A 19,645-nucleotide genomic window follows, 5' to 3' on the forward strand; every position below is an offset into this window, starting at 1 on the left:
TAAAAGATCTATAAAGTCTATTTTCATGTATGTAAAAAAAATACATGAAAAATGTAAAAAAAAAAAAAAAATTTTTGATTAAAAATATTTAAAAAGTTTGGTACTTATGTATTTTTGGTACCATGCTGAAACAATAACATTATTTCGAAAACCATTCTTAACATACGAAAGGGAGGGTGTTTTGTAACTATTCTGTGTTTCCATCTTACAATTTAATAAAAAAAAGATATTGTGAAACTTGAATTTAACCTGAAAAACTATTAAAAAATAGTGCAGTACAAAAAATACAAAAATGTTATTTACAACTTTGGTATCACAGATTGACAAATGTTATTTTAGATGTAAATGCGATAAACTGGCAGACAGAGCCTCCTTATAGAAATACTTGGATGTATCTGAAATTGATCCATTCAATCAGCTTGTTTATCAGTGAATATCCTATTTCAAACTTACGCATGACAGACCAATAAAAATTCTATTTCAAACTTATGTATAACAGACCATTGGAAATACTATTTAAACTTATGAAAAAGTTTTAAATAGCATTTTCCGTGGTCTATCATGCAATTTTGGCAGTAAACACCTATTGAATGGCATTATTGTAAAAGCGAACAATTTCATAATTTTAATCATTTGTTCAAATTCGTTTTTCTTTTTAATGTTAAAATTATTTTTTCTATTTGAAAATATAAAATGAGTTTTTTGCACTTTGTGCACTGGATTTCTGTGATGTTGGCTCGAGCACGATTTGCAGCCAAGAATATGCCAAGTGCGGATCAAATTTAAAAACACTAGGAAACAATTAACATTTATCGAATATTAATTACAATGAAACAAAAATGGAAAAATAATAAAATATAACAACCTACTGTAAGTTTCATGAATAACTATTTTTTTATTTTAAATAAACAGAAACTTTTTTTATTTGGTTAGACTGATTAAATTTATGCGTGATTAAAAATTAAGTTTGTTTTTTTCTTCCAATTTATGAAGTCATCTGCTTCGATTTTTATTGGCTAAACACATTTGTTATTACTAGGGTTCTGACAATAGCATATATTTTATATGTAGGCGGATGTGATTCTTGGTTGATTAAGTGTGTATAACTGGGTTGGATATATACCTGAGAGTAAAAAGAATGAAAAAAATATTATGTTTGTCACAGCCCTAGTTATGACCTTATCATTGGCTAATCAACTTGATCAGCACTTGGCATATTCTGGTAATTTACATCTGTTGCCGGTTGAGCCTGAGCCAACATCTGCAGAAATCCGGTGTGCAAAGTGCAAAAGTGTACTCTTAAATATTAGTTTCATGTAACCTCCTTCAGGCTTCGTATTATTTGAATTCTTCAAACTACTGTTCTCATCTTGAGTGTCATTTTTACAATCTTTCGGTCAATGTAAACTCTGACTTTTAGGTGTATCTTGCTGAACTCCAAAATGTTTCTGCCGAACTCAGGAATTTTGGACAGAATTTCGAATGGAACCCTTTATTTACTTCACGGAGGAAGCATGTTCTCATTCCATCAGCTGTGACTGGATAGAGGTCCTAAGTAATTCGCAATAGTATTTTTCAATTGCCCACACTGAGAATTGAACCTTCAACCTTTAGGAAAATATCACTTTTACAATTGATTTTTCCAAGTACTCTAACCACTGCATTACAAGTCCTTGTGCAGTGTGGGTGACCAAAAAATACAATTGCGAATTACTTAGGACCTTTATCCAGTCATGGCTGACAGAATGAGAGCATGCTACCCTCATGACGTAAATAAAGGATTCCGTTCGAAATTCCATCCAAATTCCCAAGTTCGACAGAAACATTCCAGAGTTTGACAAGATACATTTGAAGATGGTTAAAGGTTACATTGACCGAAACGTTGTGAAAATGGCACCCAAGAATGGACCAACAGTCCAATGAATCTAAATGATGCAAATAACCAATCCTTATCTAAAAAATTCAGGAACATTCTTCAGGTTTTTGTCAAACTTAGGAATCAGTATGGAGTTTTAAACGGAATCTTTTATTACATCCCCAGAGCTAGCTTGCTCTTATTCTGTCAAACATTACCAGGTAGAAGTCTTAAGTAATTCATAATTATATTCTTAGTATTGCCATAACTGAGAATTAAACCTTCAACCTCCAGAAAACTGTCACTTATATCAGTTGCACAATGAATATTTGTGTACAATTTTAGTATACATTTTAGGAGCCTGTTCTTGCTTTTAGTTGTGTAAAGTTTATATTTAAAGAAGTGAGTACTTCTGCATTTATTGACCCGCAATTTCCACAAAGTTACTTGGGTGTACTCGGCAGATGACGAGAATAACCGGAAACAGCTGGTCGAGCCTTATTACAAAAAACACAAATTGTTACACCCCACTCCCCATGTAAGAATGGCGATAACCACTGAAATTCATTAAGTAATATATTGGAAAAAAAGTGTCTTAATATCCAGAAAACTACTTATTGACTGTTTCTAGGTCTCTCCATCATCTGCCTGGTACACTCGAGTAACTTTGTGGAAATTGTAGGTTGGTAAATGCAAAAGTACCAAGAAGTGGAGCTATCAACATTTATTAATTTAAAAAATTTTGTTTATTTTTCATTAAAAAAAAAAGTTTGGTATTTAAATGTTTATAACACGTTTCAAGCTTGTATAGCTCTCTTCAGATGATTGAACCTTTTTTTTTCTCCTTAAAATCATATTTTTCAAAACTAAAATCTTTTTCTCAAAATAATATCTAAAGAGACAAACATGTTTGAAACATGTGTTATAAACATTTAAACATCAAACCTTTAAAAAATATACGAGGGGCGTGCAATAAGTAATGCCCCTGACCCACTTCCAGTTGTCTGATCTAGCTGAACTTTTGCATGTGCAATGATTTATATCTCTATGGGTTATGTAGCAAATTACAGCTCTGAACTAATTGTGGTTTCTGTTTTACAGGTGTTTGAACTGAGTCAGGTGTGAAATGGAGCCTGTTGAATGTCGAGCAGTGATCCAGTTTTTGTATTTGAAAGAGCACACACCACAGGAGACTTTTGATGAAATGAAAGAAACTTATGGTGATAATGCCCCATCATATGATCTTGTAAAACGCTGGCATTGTGAATTCAAACATGGTCGAAAGTCTGTAAAACCAGCTCCCAGACCTGGTCGCCCCCCCCTCCCCTTCTGGCATCTGTCCGTCAAGTTGAGGCTGCCATTTTGGAAGATCGGTGCATTACTATTCGTCAAATAGCCCAAGATGTCAAGATTAGTACAGGGTCTGTGGAAACTATCATTCATGACCATTTGCATATGTATAAGGAGTCTGCTAGATGGATTCCCAGGTTGCTCACGCCATTCCAGAAGCGAGAACGTGTCGAGTGCTTTAGAAGATGTGCCAAGAAGATGAGTCAAAGTTGTTCAAAAGACTGATTACACAGGATGAAACCTGGGTCTATCACTATGATCCAGAGACCAAAGCCCAGTCAATGCAGTGGAAGCACTTGGACTCATCACCTCCAAAGAAGGCAAGGGTGCAGCCCTCCGCTGGCAAGGTCATGCTCACAGTCTTCTGGGACCAGGACGGAGTAGTGATGACAGATTTCCTGACAAAGTGTACCACAATTACAGGAGCCTATTATGCTTCACTTTTGAGGAAATTAAGGAAATCTATCAAAAGCAAGAGGCGGGGCAAGATCAGCAAAGGTACCCTCCTCCTGCAGGACAACGCTCCTGTCCACAACTTGAATGTCGCCAGATCAGAAGCACAGGCGTGTGGTTATGAAATCCTTCTCCATCCTCCTTACTCTCCTGACCTTGCACCCTCTGACTTTCACCTCTTCCAAGCCATAAGGTTGTTTTTGAAAGGAAAGCGTTTCCCAGATTATGCAGCCTTGATTTCTGAAGTCACGTCGTGGTTGGAGGACCAACCTGGGGTGTTCTACAAAAACGGTCTCCATAGCTGCATCAAACGATGGGAGAAATGCATATCTCTGGGTGGTTCCTATGTAGAGAAAGACTAATAACTGTGCCAAGTTTCGTTGCTCTACTGCTATGGGAAGTGGGTCAGGGGCATTACTTATTGCACGCCGCTCGTATATGTACTCCTTTGAATCTTTATATTCTTCACCATTATTTTGTGTATAACTTTTACTTTGTCCTATATGCAGGGCTCTACAAACAAATTTATCTTTAGTTAACCTTTGACAATTATTTTCATTTACTAGCCACATAGAAAAGTTACTAGCCAAACCCATGTGATTTTTGGAATCTGACATTTTCATTCCATAACAGGTACATATATCAAAGATTTTTAAAAAAATTTAATTTTAAATAAGTGTAATTCTGAGTATGCACTGGATTTTATGTTAAGATTTCTACAGATGCTTTTTTGAACAGCCTTCATTAAAAAAGCGTATAGTCTTCTATTGAACCTTTTATTGTATCAATAATTTTTCTTTGTTTTATTAAAAAACAAATAAAGTTTGAAACAACATTTTTCACAAATGAGCTTTGTAAGATTGTTGATGAAAAAACATAATTGCCAAAAAAATAAGTGTTATTTTTTCTAGTTGCCACTTGGAAAAAAATCGCTTGCAATTGTCTCATTCGTGACATAAAGCCCGGATATATGTAAATGGTTTACTTTTTGTGAGAATAACATCCAAGATGAAAACAATAATTTGAATGATCCAAATAATCCAAATCATGAATCCTCATCTGAAAACTTTGAAAATGTAAATTGAACACGAATGTGAAAAATGTCTATAAATTATTTGTAAATGAAATTTTCTTCTTTTACTCAGATACAGCAATTACTGTCGATGCTTTTAAGTATGGTTTGATTCCCGGTTGCCGAGCTTATTTTCTTAGTCATTTCCATTATGACCATTACCAGGGAATTACGAAAAATTTTCGACAACCAATTTATTGCAGTCAGGTGAGAACATCTCTCTCTCTCTCTCCCTCTGCCCTTCTCTCTCTCTCTCTCTCTCTCTCTCTCTCTCTCTCTCTCTCTCTCTCTCTCTCATATATATATATAATCTGTGTATGTCTCTCTCTCTGTTTCTTTCTCTCTCTCTCTCTCTCTCTCTCTCTCTCTCTGTTTCTCTTTTTCTGTTTCACTTTCTCCGTTTCACTCTCTCTCACTCTTTTACTTTTTACTTCTTTTTCTATTTCTCTCTCTCTTTCTCTATCTCTCTCTCCTTCTCTCTCTATCCGTCTATGTGATCAATCACAACATTTCTGCTTATTACAAAGTCGCTCCCAAACGTATGCTCCCACACGTTGTTCAGCAACACATCAGAATACCTTCTTTTTTGCAATGTCTTCCTTGATGTAACCCAATCATAAGGGGCGCAATGAAACCAATAACGTGTACAAATTTATTGAAAAATCATCAAAATTTGAACTTTTTCTGCATTTTTTTGGTGTGATTTTCAAAGTGAAATTGCTTTTGAAAGCTATTTATGATATGTTGCAACGCAAGTCATTTAAAAATAATTCTAACAATGAGTGCATGAAAAGGAGGAGAGGAGTTACAAATTTTTGTTTGACAATTATAGCCGAAAATGGCTTTTTTAGCAGATTTTTGTTTGACAATTATAGCCAAAAATGGCTATTTTAGCAGATTTTTGGGTGCTAACTGTCAAAAGTGGCTATTTTTCGAAAATTCTTTTTGATTCATATTTCTTATCCCAAACTGCATCCAAAATGAGACTGTATGCCTGGATTTGCAGATAAGCTCTCATACAACCTACCCCTAGATTCTATGTACAGAGATGGGCAGCAAGATGTCTGTTCACATTGCATTTGAACTTCTGTATATCAGTACAGTCATGAAAGCAGAGGCCTGGGAGAGAATTCCAACGTTTAGCAGTTTGAGGGAAGAAGCTATTTAAGCATTTAGGGGTCTCAACAGTGAAGGGGTCGGAGTTTGCTGTTTGTCAGATTTGTCAAGGGTATTTACATTAAGGGAGTACTAGTACTTTGAGTTCGTCCAAGCACTTACCATTAAATACTTGTAAAACAGGGACAGGGATGCCACATTTCAGTTAAGGGACAGAGGTTGGAGTTTGACCAACAGTGTGACATTATTATTATTAGGTTGACTGCTCTTTTTGTAACCCTATCTATGAGTAAGGAACTAGTGGCCGATGCACCAGTTCAGATGTGACAACAATATTCCATGCATGGGCAAATAGTGGTTTTATAGAGATATAGAATACTTTCAGTTGTAAGTAAGCTTCTAGCATGGTAGAAAGAGCCCACTTTCTTCACAGCAGCCTTGGCAATTACCTCAATGTATTTGTTCCAATTAATCCCTCGAGTTGCTCTGAGTAATTCAATTTGATATTTAGAAAATTAATTTTGTTGCTTAGAATTTGTCCTGTTTCTCTGTTTAATGAATCTGAGAGTTGATATAATTGGAATCCAAACTTAGTTTATATTAACAAATCTGACAAGCAGCAAAATCCCACCCCTTTACTGTTGAGATCCCTAGAAAGCCTTCTACTCAATAATCTATAATTATATATGTTTATATTGACGGTACAGGTTTAACAGGTTGTCTGGCTGCTGTTTCTGACTGGTAGTACAGAAGCCATAACTCTTAGGTAACCTTAAGGAGAGCTACTCTATCTATTTAGCATCTGAAACTGATGTTAGACAGATGATGATGATGAGTATATTTAAATTTAGTTTGACGTTACGTTTGTATCATTTTCAGTTTTGTCTCATTCCCAAAAGAGACTTTATTGAATGCCAGCTCTTTCTAGAAATTAAAATATTTATTAACATAAGGTAAGTTGTGCCTTTTAAAGTTCAACTAATGAAAAAAACCCACTGAAAAACAAAACAAAAAATTATTTTCGAAACAGATCGGTGAAAGTGCTTAAATTTTTTACTTGAAAATATTTATTCGTGTTATATTTATTTTTTACTTGACAATATTCGTGTTATATTTATTTTTTGCTTGACAATATTCGTGTTATATTTATTTTTTACTTGACAATATTTATTTGTGTTATATTTATTTTTTACTTGACAATATTCATTTGTGTTATATTTATTTTTTACTTGACAATATTCGTGTTATATTTATTTTTTACTTGAAAATATTTATTCGTGTTATATTTATTTTTTACTTGACAATATTTATTCATATTATATTTATTTTTTACTTGAAAATATTTATTCATATTATATTTATTTTTTACTTGAAAATATTTATTCATATTATATTTATTTTTTACTTGACAATATTTATTCATATTATATTTATTTTTTACTTGAAAATATTTATTTATATTATATTTATTTTTTATTTGAAAATATTTATTCATATTATATTTATTTTTTACTTGAAAATATTTATGCATATTATATTTATTTTTTACTTGAAAATATTCGTGTTATATTTATTTTTTACTTGACAATAGTCGTGTTATATTTATTTTTTATTTGAAAATATTTATTCATATTATATTTATTTTTTACTTGAAAATATTTATTCATATGTTTATTTTTTACTTGAAAATATTTATTCATATTATATTTATTTTTTACTTGAAAATATGTATTCATATTATATTTATTTTTTACTTGACAATATTTATTTGTGTTATATTTATTTTTTACTTGACAATATTCGTGTTATATTTATTTTTACTTGAAAATATTTATTCATATTATATTTATTTTTTACTTGAAAATATTTATTCATATTATATTTATTTTTTACTTGAAAATATTTATTCATATTATATTTATTTTTTATTTGAAAATATTTATTCATATTATATTTATTTTTTACTTGAAAATATTTATTCATATTATATTTATTTTTTACTTGACAATATTCGTGTTATATTTATTTTTTACTTGACAATAGTCGTGTTATATTTATTTTTTATTTGAAAATATTTATTCATATTATATTTATTTTTTACTGGACAATATTTATTCATATTATATTTATTTTTTACTTTAACATATTTATTCATATTATATTTATTTTTACTTGAAAATATTTATTCGTGTTATATTTATTTTTTACTTGACAATATTTATTCATATATTTATTTTTTACTTGAAAATATGTATTCATATTATATTTATTTTTTACTTGTCAATATTTATTTGTGTTATATTTATTTTTTACTTAACAATATTCGTGTTATATTTATTTTTTACTTGAAAATATTTATTCATATCATATTTATTTTTTACTTGAAAATATTTATTCATATCATATTTATTTTTTACTTGACAATATTTATTCATATTATATTTATTTTTTACTTGACAATATTTATTCATATTATATTTATTTTTTACTTGAAAATATTTATTCATATTATATTTATTTTTTACTTGAAAATATTTATTCGTGTTATATTTATTTTTTACTTGACAATATTTATTCATATTATATTTATTTTTTACTTGAAAATATGTATTCGTATTATATTTATTGTTTACTTGAAAATATTTATTCATATATTTATTTTTTACTTGAAAATATGTATTCATATCATATTTATTTTTTACTTGAAAATATGTATTCATATTATATTTATTTTTACTTGACAATATTTATTTGTGTTATATTTATTTTTTACTTGAAAATATTCGTGTTATATTTATTTTTTACTTGAAAATATTTATTCATATTATATTTATTTTTAACTTGACAATATTTATTCGTGTTATATTTATTTTTTACTTGACAATATTTATTTGTTTTATATTTATTTTTTACTTGACAATATTCGTGTTATATTTATTTTTTACTTGAAAATATTCATATTATATTTATTTTTTATTTGAAAATATTTATTCATATTATATTTATTTTTTACTTGAAAATATGTATTCATATTATATTTATTTTTTACTTGAAAATATGTATTCGTGTTATATTTATTTTTTACTTGACAATATTTATTTGTGTTATATTTATTTTTTACTTGACAATATTCGTGTTATATTTATTTTTTACTTGAAAATATTTATTCATATTATATTTATTTTTTACTTGACAATATTTATTCGTGTTATATTTATTTTTTACTTGACAATATTTATTCGTGTTATATTTATTTTTTACTTGACAATATTCGTGTTATATTTATTTTTTATTTGAAAATATTTATTCATATTATATTTATTTTTTACTTGAAAATATTTATTCATATTTATTTTTTATTTGAAAATATTTATTCATATTATATTTATTTTTTACTTGAAAATATTTATTCACATTATATTTATTTTTTATTTGAAAATATTTATTCATATTATATTTATTTTTTACTTGAAAATATTTATTCATATTATATTTATTTTTTACTTGAAAATATTTATTCACATTATATTTATTTTTTATTTGAAAATATTTCATATTATATTTATTTTTTACTTGAAAATATTTATTCATATTATATTTATTTTTTACTTGAAAATATTTATTCATATTATATTTATTTTTTATTTGAAAATATTTATTCATATTATATTTATTTTTTATTTGAAAATATTTATTCATATTATATTTATTTTTTACTTGAAAATATTTATTCACATTATATTTATTTTTCATTTGAAAATATTTATTCATATTATATTTATTTTTCATTTGAAAATATTTATTCATATTATATTTATTTTTCATTTGAAAATATTTATTCATATTTATTTTTTACTTGAAAATATTTATTCACATTATATTTATTTTTTCTTTGAAAATATTTATTCATATTATATTTATTTTTTACTTGAAAATATTTATTCATATTACATTTATTTTTTACTTGAAAATATTTATTCACATTATATTTATTTTTTACTTGAAAATATGTATTCATATTATATTTATTTTTTACTTGAAAATATTTATTCATATTATATTTATTTTTTACTTGAAAATATTTATTCATATTATATTTATTTATTATTTGAAAATATTTATTCATATTATATTTATTTTTTATTTGAAAATATTTATTCATATATTTATTTTTGACTTGAAAATATTTATTCATATATTTATTTTTGACTTGAAAATATTTATTCATATTATATTTATTGTTTACTTGAAAATATTTATTCATATTTATTTTTTACTTGAAAATATTTATTCATATTATATTTATTTTTTACTTGAAAATATTTATTCATATTATATTTATTTTTTACTTGAAAATATTTATTCATGTTATATTTATTTTTTACTTGAAAATATTTAATCATATTATATTTATTTTTTACTTGAAAATATTTATTCATATTATATGTATTTTATTTGAAAATATGTATTCATATTATATTTATTTTTTCTTTGAAAATATTTATTCATATTATATTTATTTTTTTATTTGAAAATATTTATTCATATTATATTTATTTTTTACTTGAAAATATTTATTCATCTTATATTTATTTTTTACTTGAAAATATTTATTCATATTATATTTATTTTTTATTTGAAAATATTTATTCATATTATATTTATTTGTTACTTGAAAATATTTATTCATATTATATTTATTTTTTACTTGAAAATATTTATTCATAGTATATTGCCAAAAACTTTACAGCTAATTCTACCCTATGCGACGAAGGCCATCAAATCCCTGTATTTCCTCCTATAACAGACAACATGCTATGCATTATACAAATATCTGTGCGTGAGGTCGCCAAGCTAATCAAGAACCTTGATTCCAGTAAACAACTGGCTCTGATGGTATTCCAATTATAGTGCTGAAAAAGCTTCAACCAGAACTTGCCCCCATTCTTACAAAACTGTTTAAGTGTTACCTTAAGGAGAAGTGCTCCTCAGCACCCTGAAAAACCTCATCAGTATGCCCTGTATTTAAGAATTCAGGTGAAAAGTCATCTCCCTCTCAGTACAGACCAATAAGTCTCCTGTGTGTCATGAGTAAGTTGCTGGAATCCATATTAAATAAAGAAGTAGTCAACCACCTCAGCAGGAATAGTCTTCTTAGTGACATGCAGTATGGTTTCTGTTCTGCTAGATTTACAGCAGATGTGCTAACGGTTATAGGATTAGTGAATCTCTTGATAAAGGCTTCCTTTCTAGGGCAATTGTTCTTGACATATCAAAGGCCTTCGATAAGGTATGGTATAAAGGCCTACTTCACAAGATTTCCAGCTACGGTATAACTGGAAATGTTTTCTCAATTATTAAATCATTTCTCTCTGATAGGCTCATAAGAGTAGTGGTTGATGGGCAGAAATCAGATCCAGAGTATTAATGCTGGAGTCCCTCAGGGATCCATCCTGGGCCCAACTCTCTTCCTGATCTACATCAATGATCTTCCAAAACACATACTTAAATCATTCGTTGACATCTATGCTGATGACACAACCATCTATGGCAAAGCATCAAGGCGGTAAATGACAAAGTTCTCTCTGATTCTCTCTCCTCTGATCTTGAGCGCGTGGTACAGTGGGGGAAGAGGTGACTGGTTACCTTTAATGCATCTAAAACCAAGCTCCTATCCTTACATCATCAACACTCTGATCCCCATCTGGCATCAATTGAAATGAATGGCCCTCGTCTTGGAGAGGCTCCATGTTTTGACAAACTTCTGAGATTGACCTTTAATCCTGACCTGAAATTGGACACATACATCAAGTCTGTTACCAAGGTCGCTGGAAAAATGGTAGGATCCTTCTATCACTTCAGAAGATATCTCACTGCTGATGCACTGTGCCTAAACCTAAACGTAGATTCCATGAACAAAGCTTCTTTCTTAGAACTGCACGCCTGTGAAATTGTCTTCCGTTTTCCTGCTTTCCGGCTGACTATAATATGGCTGTGTTCAAGTCTAACGTAAATAAGTTCTTGATTAGCCGTTCTATATAAGTTATCAAATTTACCGAATTTTCATTACTAATGATTACTATATTGTCCAATTTCTACTGTACACTCTTTAACCCTTATCCTTGAGTGGCCTCTTGGCCTTGATAATGTGGTGATGCCTGTGTAAAAAAAAAAAAAAAATTCTCTATCTATATCAAAGCCAAGTACGTCCAAGGATGAAGTACTGCTGCCACATCTGGGCAGAAGCTGCTAAAAACAGCCTATCCTGCCTTGACAGAGTACAAAATAAGTTTTGTGGCTTAGTGGGTGATGCCCTTTTCTCTTCCCTGCAACCTCTCTCCCACAGAAGAGACGTTGCGAGCCTGTCTTTGTTTTATTGTTATTTCCATGGCAAGTGCTCGTCTGAGCTCCAAACTCTGGTCCCCCCCTCGCCAATTTTTTCACGATAAACACCTGTCTAGCTGAAACCACTGTCAATAATTTCCCCCACTCTTTATTTGTGCCAAAATCAAAACGTAGATTCCATGAACAAAGCTTCTTTCTTAGAAGTGCACGCCTGTGGAACTCTCTTCCGTTTGCCTGATTCCAACCTGACTACAACTTGGATGTCTCCAAGTCCAACATAAACAAATTCCTGATGAACCGCCCCCTTAAGTAAGACACTTTATCAAATCTCCAATACTAACGATTACTACGATACTATCCCATTGATTACTGTATATGCAATAACCCTTATTCCCGAGTGGCTTCTGGACCTTGATAAGTGGTGACTACCATGTAAAAAAATATATATATATTTATATTTTTATTTGAAAATATTTATTCATATTATATTTATTTTTTTTATTTAAAAATATTCATCTCTATAGAAATAAAATGAACTCATTTTTTCCCCTCCAACTTTGACCTTAATAGGATTAAAAATTATGATATTACATGCAAATTTAATGCGTACAGACTGTACCACATTATCTGAGGTTTGCTATAGGCCTATCACCTCTACAGTTCCTCGACAATGGTACATTCCTATATTTTTTCCGGTGAAAGTCCACTGCCAAAATCGCTTAGATTCAATGGAAGTTGCAACATCTTTTCTCTCTATTAGATTCCTCCTTTTCCCTCTCCCCATTTACACCACAGCGGATGCATTCACAAGGAACACTATGAGGAAACACACCAATTTGGAATCATACAAGGTTATTTATGCCGTTTCTTTTTTTTTTCTTTTTTTTCTTTTTTTTTATCTTTATCTTTTTTCCCTGATTTATGCTTTCTGGGTTTTTTTTTTTCCATAATAAAATAACTGTTTTATTACCGCCAACTCCACGACTTTGCATGCTGGAATACCAGAATGATGAAATCTGAAGACTGCAAGTACTTATAGATCTTGCCTTCCATCATCTGGCTTTCAGAAGTTGGACTCGGAAACCCAGGCAGTAGATTTATTAAAATCCTTCAACCAAATGTTTCATAACATATCTACCACAGCAGTCCTATTGACAACTGTTGTGTTGTACTTGCTTTGAGCGATCAAATACATGCTACACTCCTTGGCTGGGATGCATTTACGTGCCACACTGTTTAACGTATTCATCATCACAGTCTTTGCCTCCACTCTGGATGCCGATGATGACATTATTGGATGCCTTCTATAATAGTTTCTTGGCGGTTATGGGTAAAATCCCATCATGATGAGGTCTTGTGATAGTTGCAAGTGGTTTTCAATGGCCACATGGGTATTATAGACACCAATATGAGACACATCGTTGGCTAGTTTGCCAACAGGAATCGTTGTTCAAGCAGAATGTCTTGTTGATTTTGCAACAACAAATAAGCTTTCAATTTTGAGCACCCGTTTCCAACATCCCAAATGCTACCTTGTGATTTGGTACTCCAATGACGGTATCACTCAGAACCGAATCAACCTTTATCAAGTCTCTCTGGGCGTTAGTGTGCTCGACTGTCATGCATATTGCAGGGTAGAAACTGGTGATGAAAATCATGTCCTGGGTCGTGCAAAACTATGTCTACGGCAAAAGCAAATTGGAAGATTCATTGACTGCTGAAATCTACCACAACTCCTATGTTGAGCTAAGTTTTGTAATGTTACTTGAAACTCTTTTAAATCTATCTATTCGACTGTGTAGACAGTTTTGAAGCATTTCTATTGACTGACACAAATGTTGAGAACCTTTCAAAGCAGTGTCAACGAAGTGACACATCAGATTTTCGGTACCATCAGAAAACATGTCCAAGATTGGATACCAGACTGCACAATGGCGCTTTCAAACCAAACAAAACAAACAATGTTCCAGCTCCGATAACTTCTGTGAACTGCATTGCAAAAGTGATAAGAACTGATCATAACATTTCCTAGCAGAAAATTACTGAAAACATGAAGCAAACTTAATCAGTTGGTGATACAAGAAAACTGTACAGCATTTGATCGACCATGAAGCCATTATGTGAGCAATATCTAATCTTCAATATTTTTAGAGTGTAACTCGATACTTATAAGTCTTCAGCTAAGTTTTGTAATGTTACGTTTGGTTGTCCAGACTTTGTTCGCATTCTTTGTCTAATTTCTGCGTCTTTAGCAGATACAAGACCTTGCTCAAATATTAAACATTTGAAGTTACCCATGCTAAGTTCAGAAAGTATGAAATTATCAGAGTGATTATTTATGACTGATGCAAATGTTATAATTATATTTAAACATTATTATGTAAGTAATATGTGAATATTTAATACAAACAACTCCAGTTATAACAATGTGAAAGCCATTTTTCACCTATTGCAACTTGTAACTTCTACCTGTAAGTTCTTTGCGGCACACCAGTAATCATTTTGTGGCACATTGGTTGGAAGTCACTAATCTAGACACATTTCCTTCAGGAGTTGTGGCAAGGTCTTTTCAGTCTGTGTTTACTCCACCATCTTGCACAGTAGTGAAGCATGAGCCTCAGATGCCTTCAGCATAACGATCATGCAATGATCAGGCAGATGTCTGGTAGCAAACGCGAGGAGAAAATTTCCTTCAGCCATGCTCCAGATTTGGAATGCTTTACACGTTTGATTTCTCAAGTGGTTTGGCTATGTGCAATGTGTCACATCCCACATCAACACACACAGATACTCCAGGTACAAGGGTGCATGGGAGATCAAGGAAAACCTGTCTTGAGTGCATATGAAGTGATTTGACTGCATGCACCATGACTAGCATCAACCTTATGGATCGGACAGTATGGAGAGTAGGGCTGATATGTTGCCTGGTGTTGTCCAACACCTTGAATACTAAAACCAGATAATGATAATGGAGAGTAGAAAGTGAACCTTGTTTACTTTTGACATGCTTGTAACTCTTGCTTCCCTTGTTTTGTCCTTTAGTCCTCATATTCTATGAGAGATATTTCTGATCAAGGGGGCAATAATTTCTGTTTTCTGGGTTGGAAGCTATTCATTTAACATTGACAAGTTTTGCCTTGAAGTGTTTTTTTTTTATTTTAGCTCCTTACATAAGTGGCTTTATGAATGTCTGGTGCGATTTCCATTAAAATATAAAAGTTTTTGACTATATGTGAAACTATTATTTTGATTCTTTATAGGTCACTGCTAATTTGCTAAAAGTCACAATTGGTATTGCCTCTGAATATATTCATCCACTTCCTCTCTACTGTCCTGTTGTGATCGAAGGAGTTAATGTGACGCTTTTGGATGCCAATCAGTAAGAATTTTAAAAAATTTATTTTAAAACATATTTTACTACTATATCTGCTATTTAAAATTTTCTGTTGAATATCATGAAATCATTAAAAAGAAAATAGCTCAACATTTGAGCGGCACAACCCGGGTTTTACTAAAAATGTTTGACCAAACTTATGCCCAATCAATATATGACTGACTGCTCCTGCTGTTTGTCATATAGAAACAATGTGTAAAGTTGCTTGAATCAGCAGGAGCTGAATTAGACATTTAGTCATGCTGGATTTTAGTCATACATAGGCTCTTTACTAAAATTGTACGACTAAATAGCGTATAATTATTTGCTCCTGCTGCTGATTTGCTTTTAAAGCAACTTTTACATGAACGAACTTCTGGGTTTGTCAGCACAAAATATTGTAAAAATCTGTTGTGATATTATTGAAATAAATAATAAAATGAATTTACTCCCAAGTTTCAGTCGAGAGGTTATTTTTTGGCCAATATATTTTTACATTCATATAAAAAGTATTTACATAAACTTAATTATTTTAAAAAATATTCTCTGTTAAGGCAGAAAGTAGATAGATATATAACTATTTATTTACATAATGAACTTAAAGACTGAAACAATTTTTTTTTTTTCAATTCTGTATGCCACTTTTTTTGGGAGGGGAGGGTAAAAATCTTTGTAAAAAGTAGTTTATTTTTTAGATTAGTCGTGCCTTGATTTTACTAATTATGCACAACTCAAAATTAAACACGATTTTATGTACGTCTAATTAAATCTTAAAGGACTGAGACAATTATTTAGCACACTGTATTGGAAAAAATAATTCTCAGTCATTAAGGGTTTAATTTGTCTAAGCAACTTTGACAGTTTCAAGTTAATTTAAAGAACAAGCAATACTTGATAATAAGGATGTCTTCTATTTACAAAGATTTTCTGTTACATTGTTATTGTGTTACAAACTTAAAATTTTAAAGAAAAAGGTCACTTGTAAAATTTAATTTGCCATAAAAACAAACTCGGCTGAAAGTTGTGACTGTGACTAAATTCGTTTGTTTTTTATTTCAGTAATAAAGAAATAAACTTATTATTTTTTTACAAAGATTAAAAAATAAAAAAACAGTGGCACAGTAGGTTGAAAAAAAAAAATCCTAGTCTTTAAGAATTTGCCAAAAATAATCGCAACTGTTACTAAGGTTGTTTTATTGTTTATTTTAATAACATTTTTTTTTGTGCTAACAGACTCAATAGATCACCTTTAAGAGGTAATCTATATATATAAAAGCGAAAATGTATGTATGTATGTACGCTTTTCCTCAATGTCCACAAAAGGCTTCTTTCAGAGAAGCGCTTACTTGGTTCACAACTTAAAACTTTTTATATCATCTATAAATTGTAATATCTCAGAGTTACCCACGGAGCTCGCCTGTCTATTTAATTTTATTGACTTTCAAACGTCAATTATTCGACATTTCCCGCATTGGCACGCGTTACATTCGGTTTTCGGTATAAAAAAAAGCGAAACTCGACTCTAATCACAGGCCGAAAGCCAGTTGTCTCAAGAGAGCTAAGTAACATTTGTTCAATGTCGACTTTGTCATATCAGACTGTAGCTTTCATTTCGCTCCTCCTAATAAACAGGGAGCGGGTTTTTAAAAACAAACAAACCGATTTATTCACCTCATTCAAAACTGTCCCGCACAAAATGCTTACTGCTGAATACCTATCGCCGTTATGTCAATCAAAAACGCGCACCTGTTTTTTTTAACACTTTACTATTTTCCAACTGCGCGTCGTGAAGGCTTCGGTTTTTTTTTCACGGGCACTTGTTTTTTTGTTTTTTTTCACATTTTCAGGGTTCTTTCACATACCCTGAAAAACACCCGGGCAACACCGGGTACCCCTCGCTAGTATTTAATAAGTCAGGAGTTTTCTTTAGTAAATAACTTTTTAGGTATGGACTTAAAAAGATATTTGCTAAAAATAACCTCTCCAAACTTCTGAGTAAATTTATTTTATTGTTTATTACAAGATTGTTTTACGCTGATGGACCCAGTTTATTGTCTGTCAAAGTTGTTTTTTGTTTTTACCAGCAGGGGCAATTAGTCGTACATTGATCATACATAATTTTTAGTGGTACATTTTTAATAAAACCTATAACAAACCCGCATTAAATTTTGTTTGATCTACAATTGCTCTCATCTAATCTTCCAAAATTAAGTGTTTATTAGTTTGCGTTTTTTTTTTTTTTTGAAGCAATTGTGTGGTTTTTAAGAAGGTTTGTTGGAATGGAGCTAGTCACTTGGACCTAGAATTAGTGGTAGGGTTAGTCACTAGAATTTTTTTTTTTTTTTTAAATAAATTTTCAGTATGAAAAATTTTTCAAATGATTAAGAGGGGGAAACTGCCTTAAAAGTTAGTGATACAGAAAGGAAGGGGGATCATTTTTTGTCAAATTTATATGGGAAATTTCACTCTAAATCCCCTCCCCTAGTCTTTTTAGGATCTTCATATGTGATAGTCTAAAAAAATAGAATTCTGTGTTACAAGAAAACAGGGCATGATGCAGAAGTGGCCGTCCTCCTCCCTCTCTTTAAATTTTATTTTGAATATCTATCGGTCAGACACCTCCACCCCACCCCATTGCTATCGAAACATTCGGCAACGAAATATCCACGCGTGAACCTATGAAAGGAAGTGAGTTACACCCCCATCCCCATTCCCTCTCCCACCAAGTCATTCGTCGAGACACGTGCCAAGGCCACGACAAGAAACCCCACCTCCACCCCAAACGAAGCAGTGTGCAGAGAAAAAGGAGGAAGAAAAAAGACTTTTAGCAGGGATTATGTGCAAGGAGAAAGAAACAGGAGTCAGTCTGAAGAAATGGAGCTGATCACATCGGCAAACGAATGTCGACAATAAAAATGCAATTGATGTCAGCCAACATGATTCGCTTGGTAAATTAGAAGGTCACTCAACTTTAATCTCATTCCTCGAGCCAAAAAGGGAATATGTCAAAGACTGCGAATACACCTTGGCTAAGAGATATTGGAATAGGATACATGCCCGAATGGGGAGGACAACAAGATGCAATGAACATCAGCAACGATTTATGCAGTGAAATGGCGACTCTCTCAACTGAGTCTTATTCCTGGAGCCGAAAAGGAAATACATAAAAATTACGAATGCCCCTTGGCTCAGATATGTGGGAATGAGACGTCCGAACGTTGATGGTTGAGAAATAAGCGAGAAGGAAAAACGAACTTCGAAGGACATCGAATTGCACATCGGTTAGCGGGACTGCCTTACACTATAAACATCGAAGTACATCCTCACAGCTAAGTATCGTTCAATATTGTCTGCCCCCCCCCCCTCGTACTTCATAAATGTTGACTCGCTGGACTGAATTGTTTTTCTCATTTTCAATAATTTCTATTGCTTCATATGACTCAACCATTATTTCACATGAAAACAAGGAGATAAAAAGAAAAGAAGGAAAGAAAAGAGGCTATGTTTATCTGAACAGTTTTGTATTGTTCCCCTCCCCCCCGCTTTATTTTTTATCCGTTGGACACTATTTGCATGTTTCCGTTAATTCTTATTTCCTTTGAATATTTTGTCTTGGTTGTTGAATTTTAACGCATAATAAATGTGTGTATAACATATATGACCGTGTTGTTCCGTTATTCATTGCCTGGTATTTCGTCAACCGTGAATCTCATGAGAACATTCCATGACGGAATGGAATTACTGTCCAGAATCTGGATAAAGTGCTATGATTTTACGGTTGGCATGTACACATTTTTATTTTATGATACGTTCTGAGGACAGATTTTCTTTTGGGGATTTTTCAACTGGGACATATCGTCACATCTGTTAATTGGTTGTGAAAATTTATCAAAATAAAATTCTGGGATGTTGAAATGTTGTGGAACAAATAAAAAAAATTATTTTAAGTCTTTAAAATGTTTAAATTATTTTTAACTAAATTATTATCAACTACTAGATTCATCTATGCAAATAAAACTGGCCGCCATATTGGAAATAAGCCAATAATACTAGCATGTTTACTAATTTAAAAAGTTTTCTT

The 19,645-nt window shown here is 31.2% G+C and overlaps 1 protein-coding gene across 1 annotated transcript in view; it reads left to right on the forward strand.

Annotated features, from left to right (window-relative positions):
• The window catches only part of LOC145283580 (uncharacterized), a 95,231-nt gene that overhangs the window by 50,763 nt on the left and 24,823 nt on the right, over window positions 1-19,645 (forward strand). Inside the window, exons 4-5 of the mRNA XM_080132500.1 lie at window positions 4,804-4,937; window positions 15,452-15,570. Of these exons, the coding sequence (XP_079988626.1) occupies window positions 4,804-4,937; window positions 15,452-15,570 (253 nt within the window). The remainder of the gene's footprint in view (window positions 1-4,803; window positions 4,938-15,451; window positions 15,571-19,645) is intronic.

The sequence above is a fragment of the Euprymna scolopes genome, chromosome 8 (genome assembly GCF_053919585.1).
Source record: "Euprymna scolopes isolate OS-2025 chromosome 8, ASM5391958v1, whole genome shotgun sequence".
NCBI lineage: Eukaryota > Metazoa > Mollusca > Cephalopoda > Sepiida > Sepiolidae > Euprymna > Euprymna scolopes.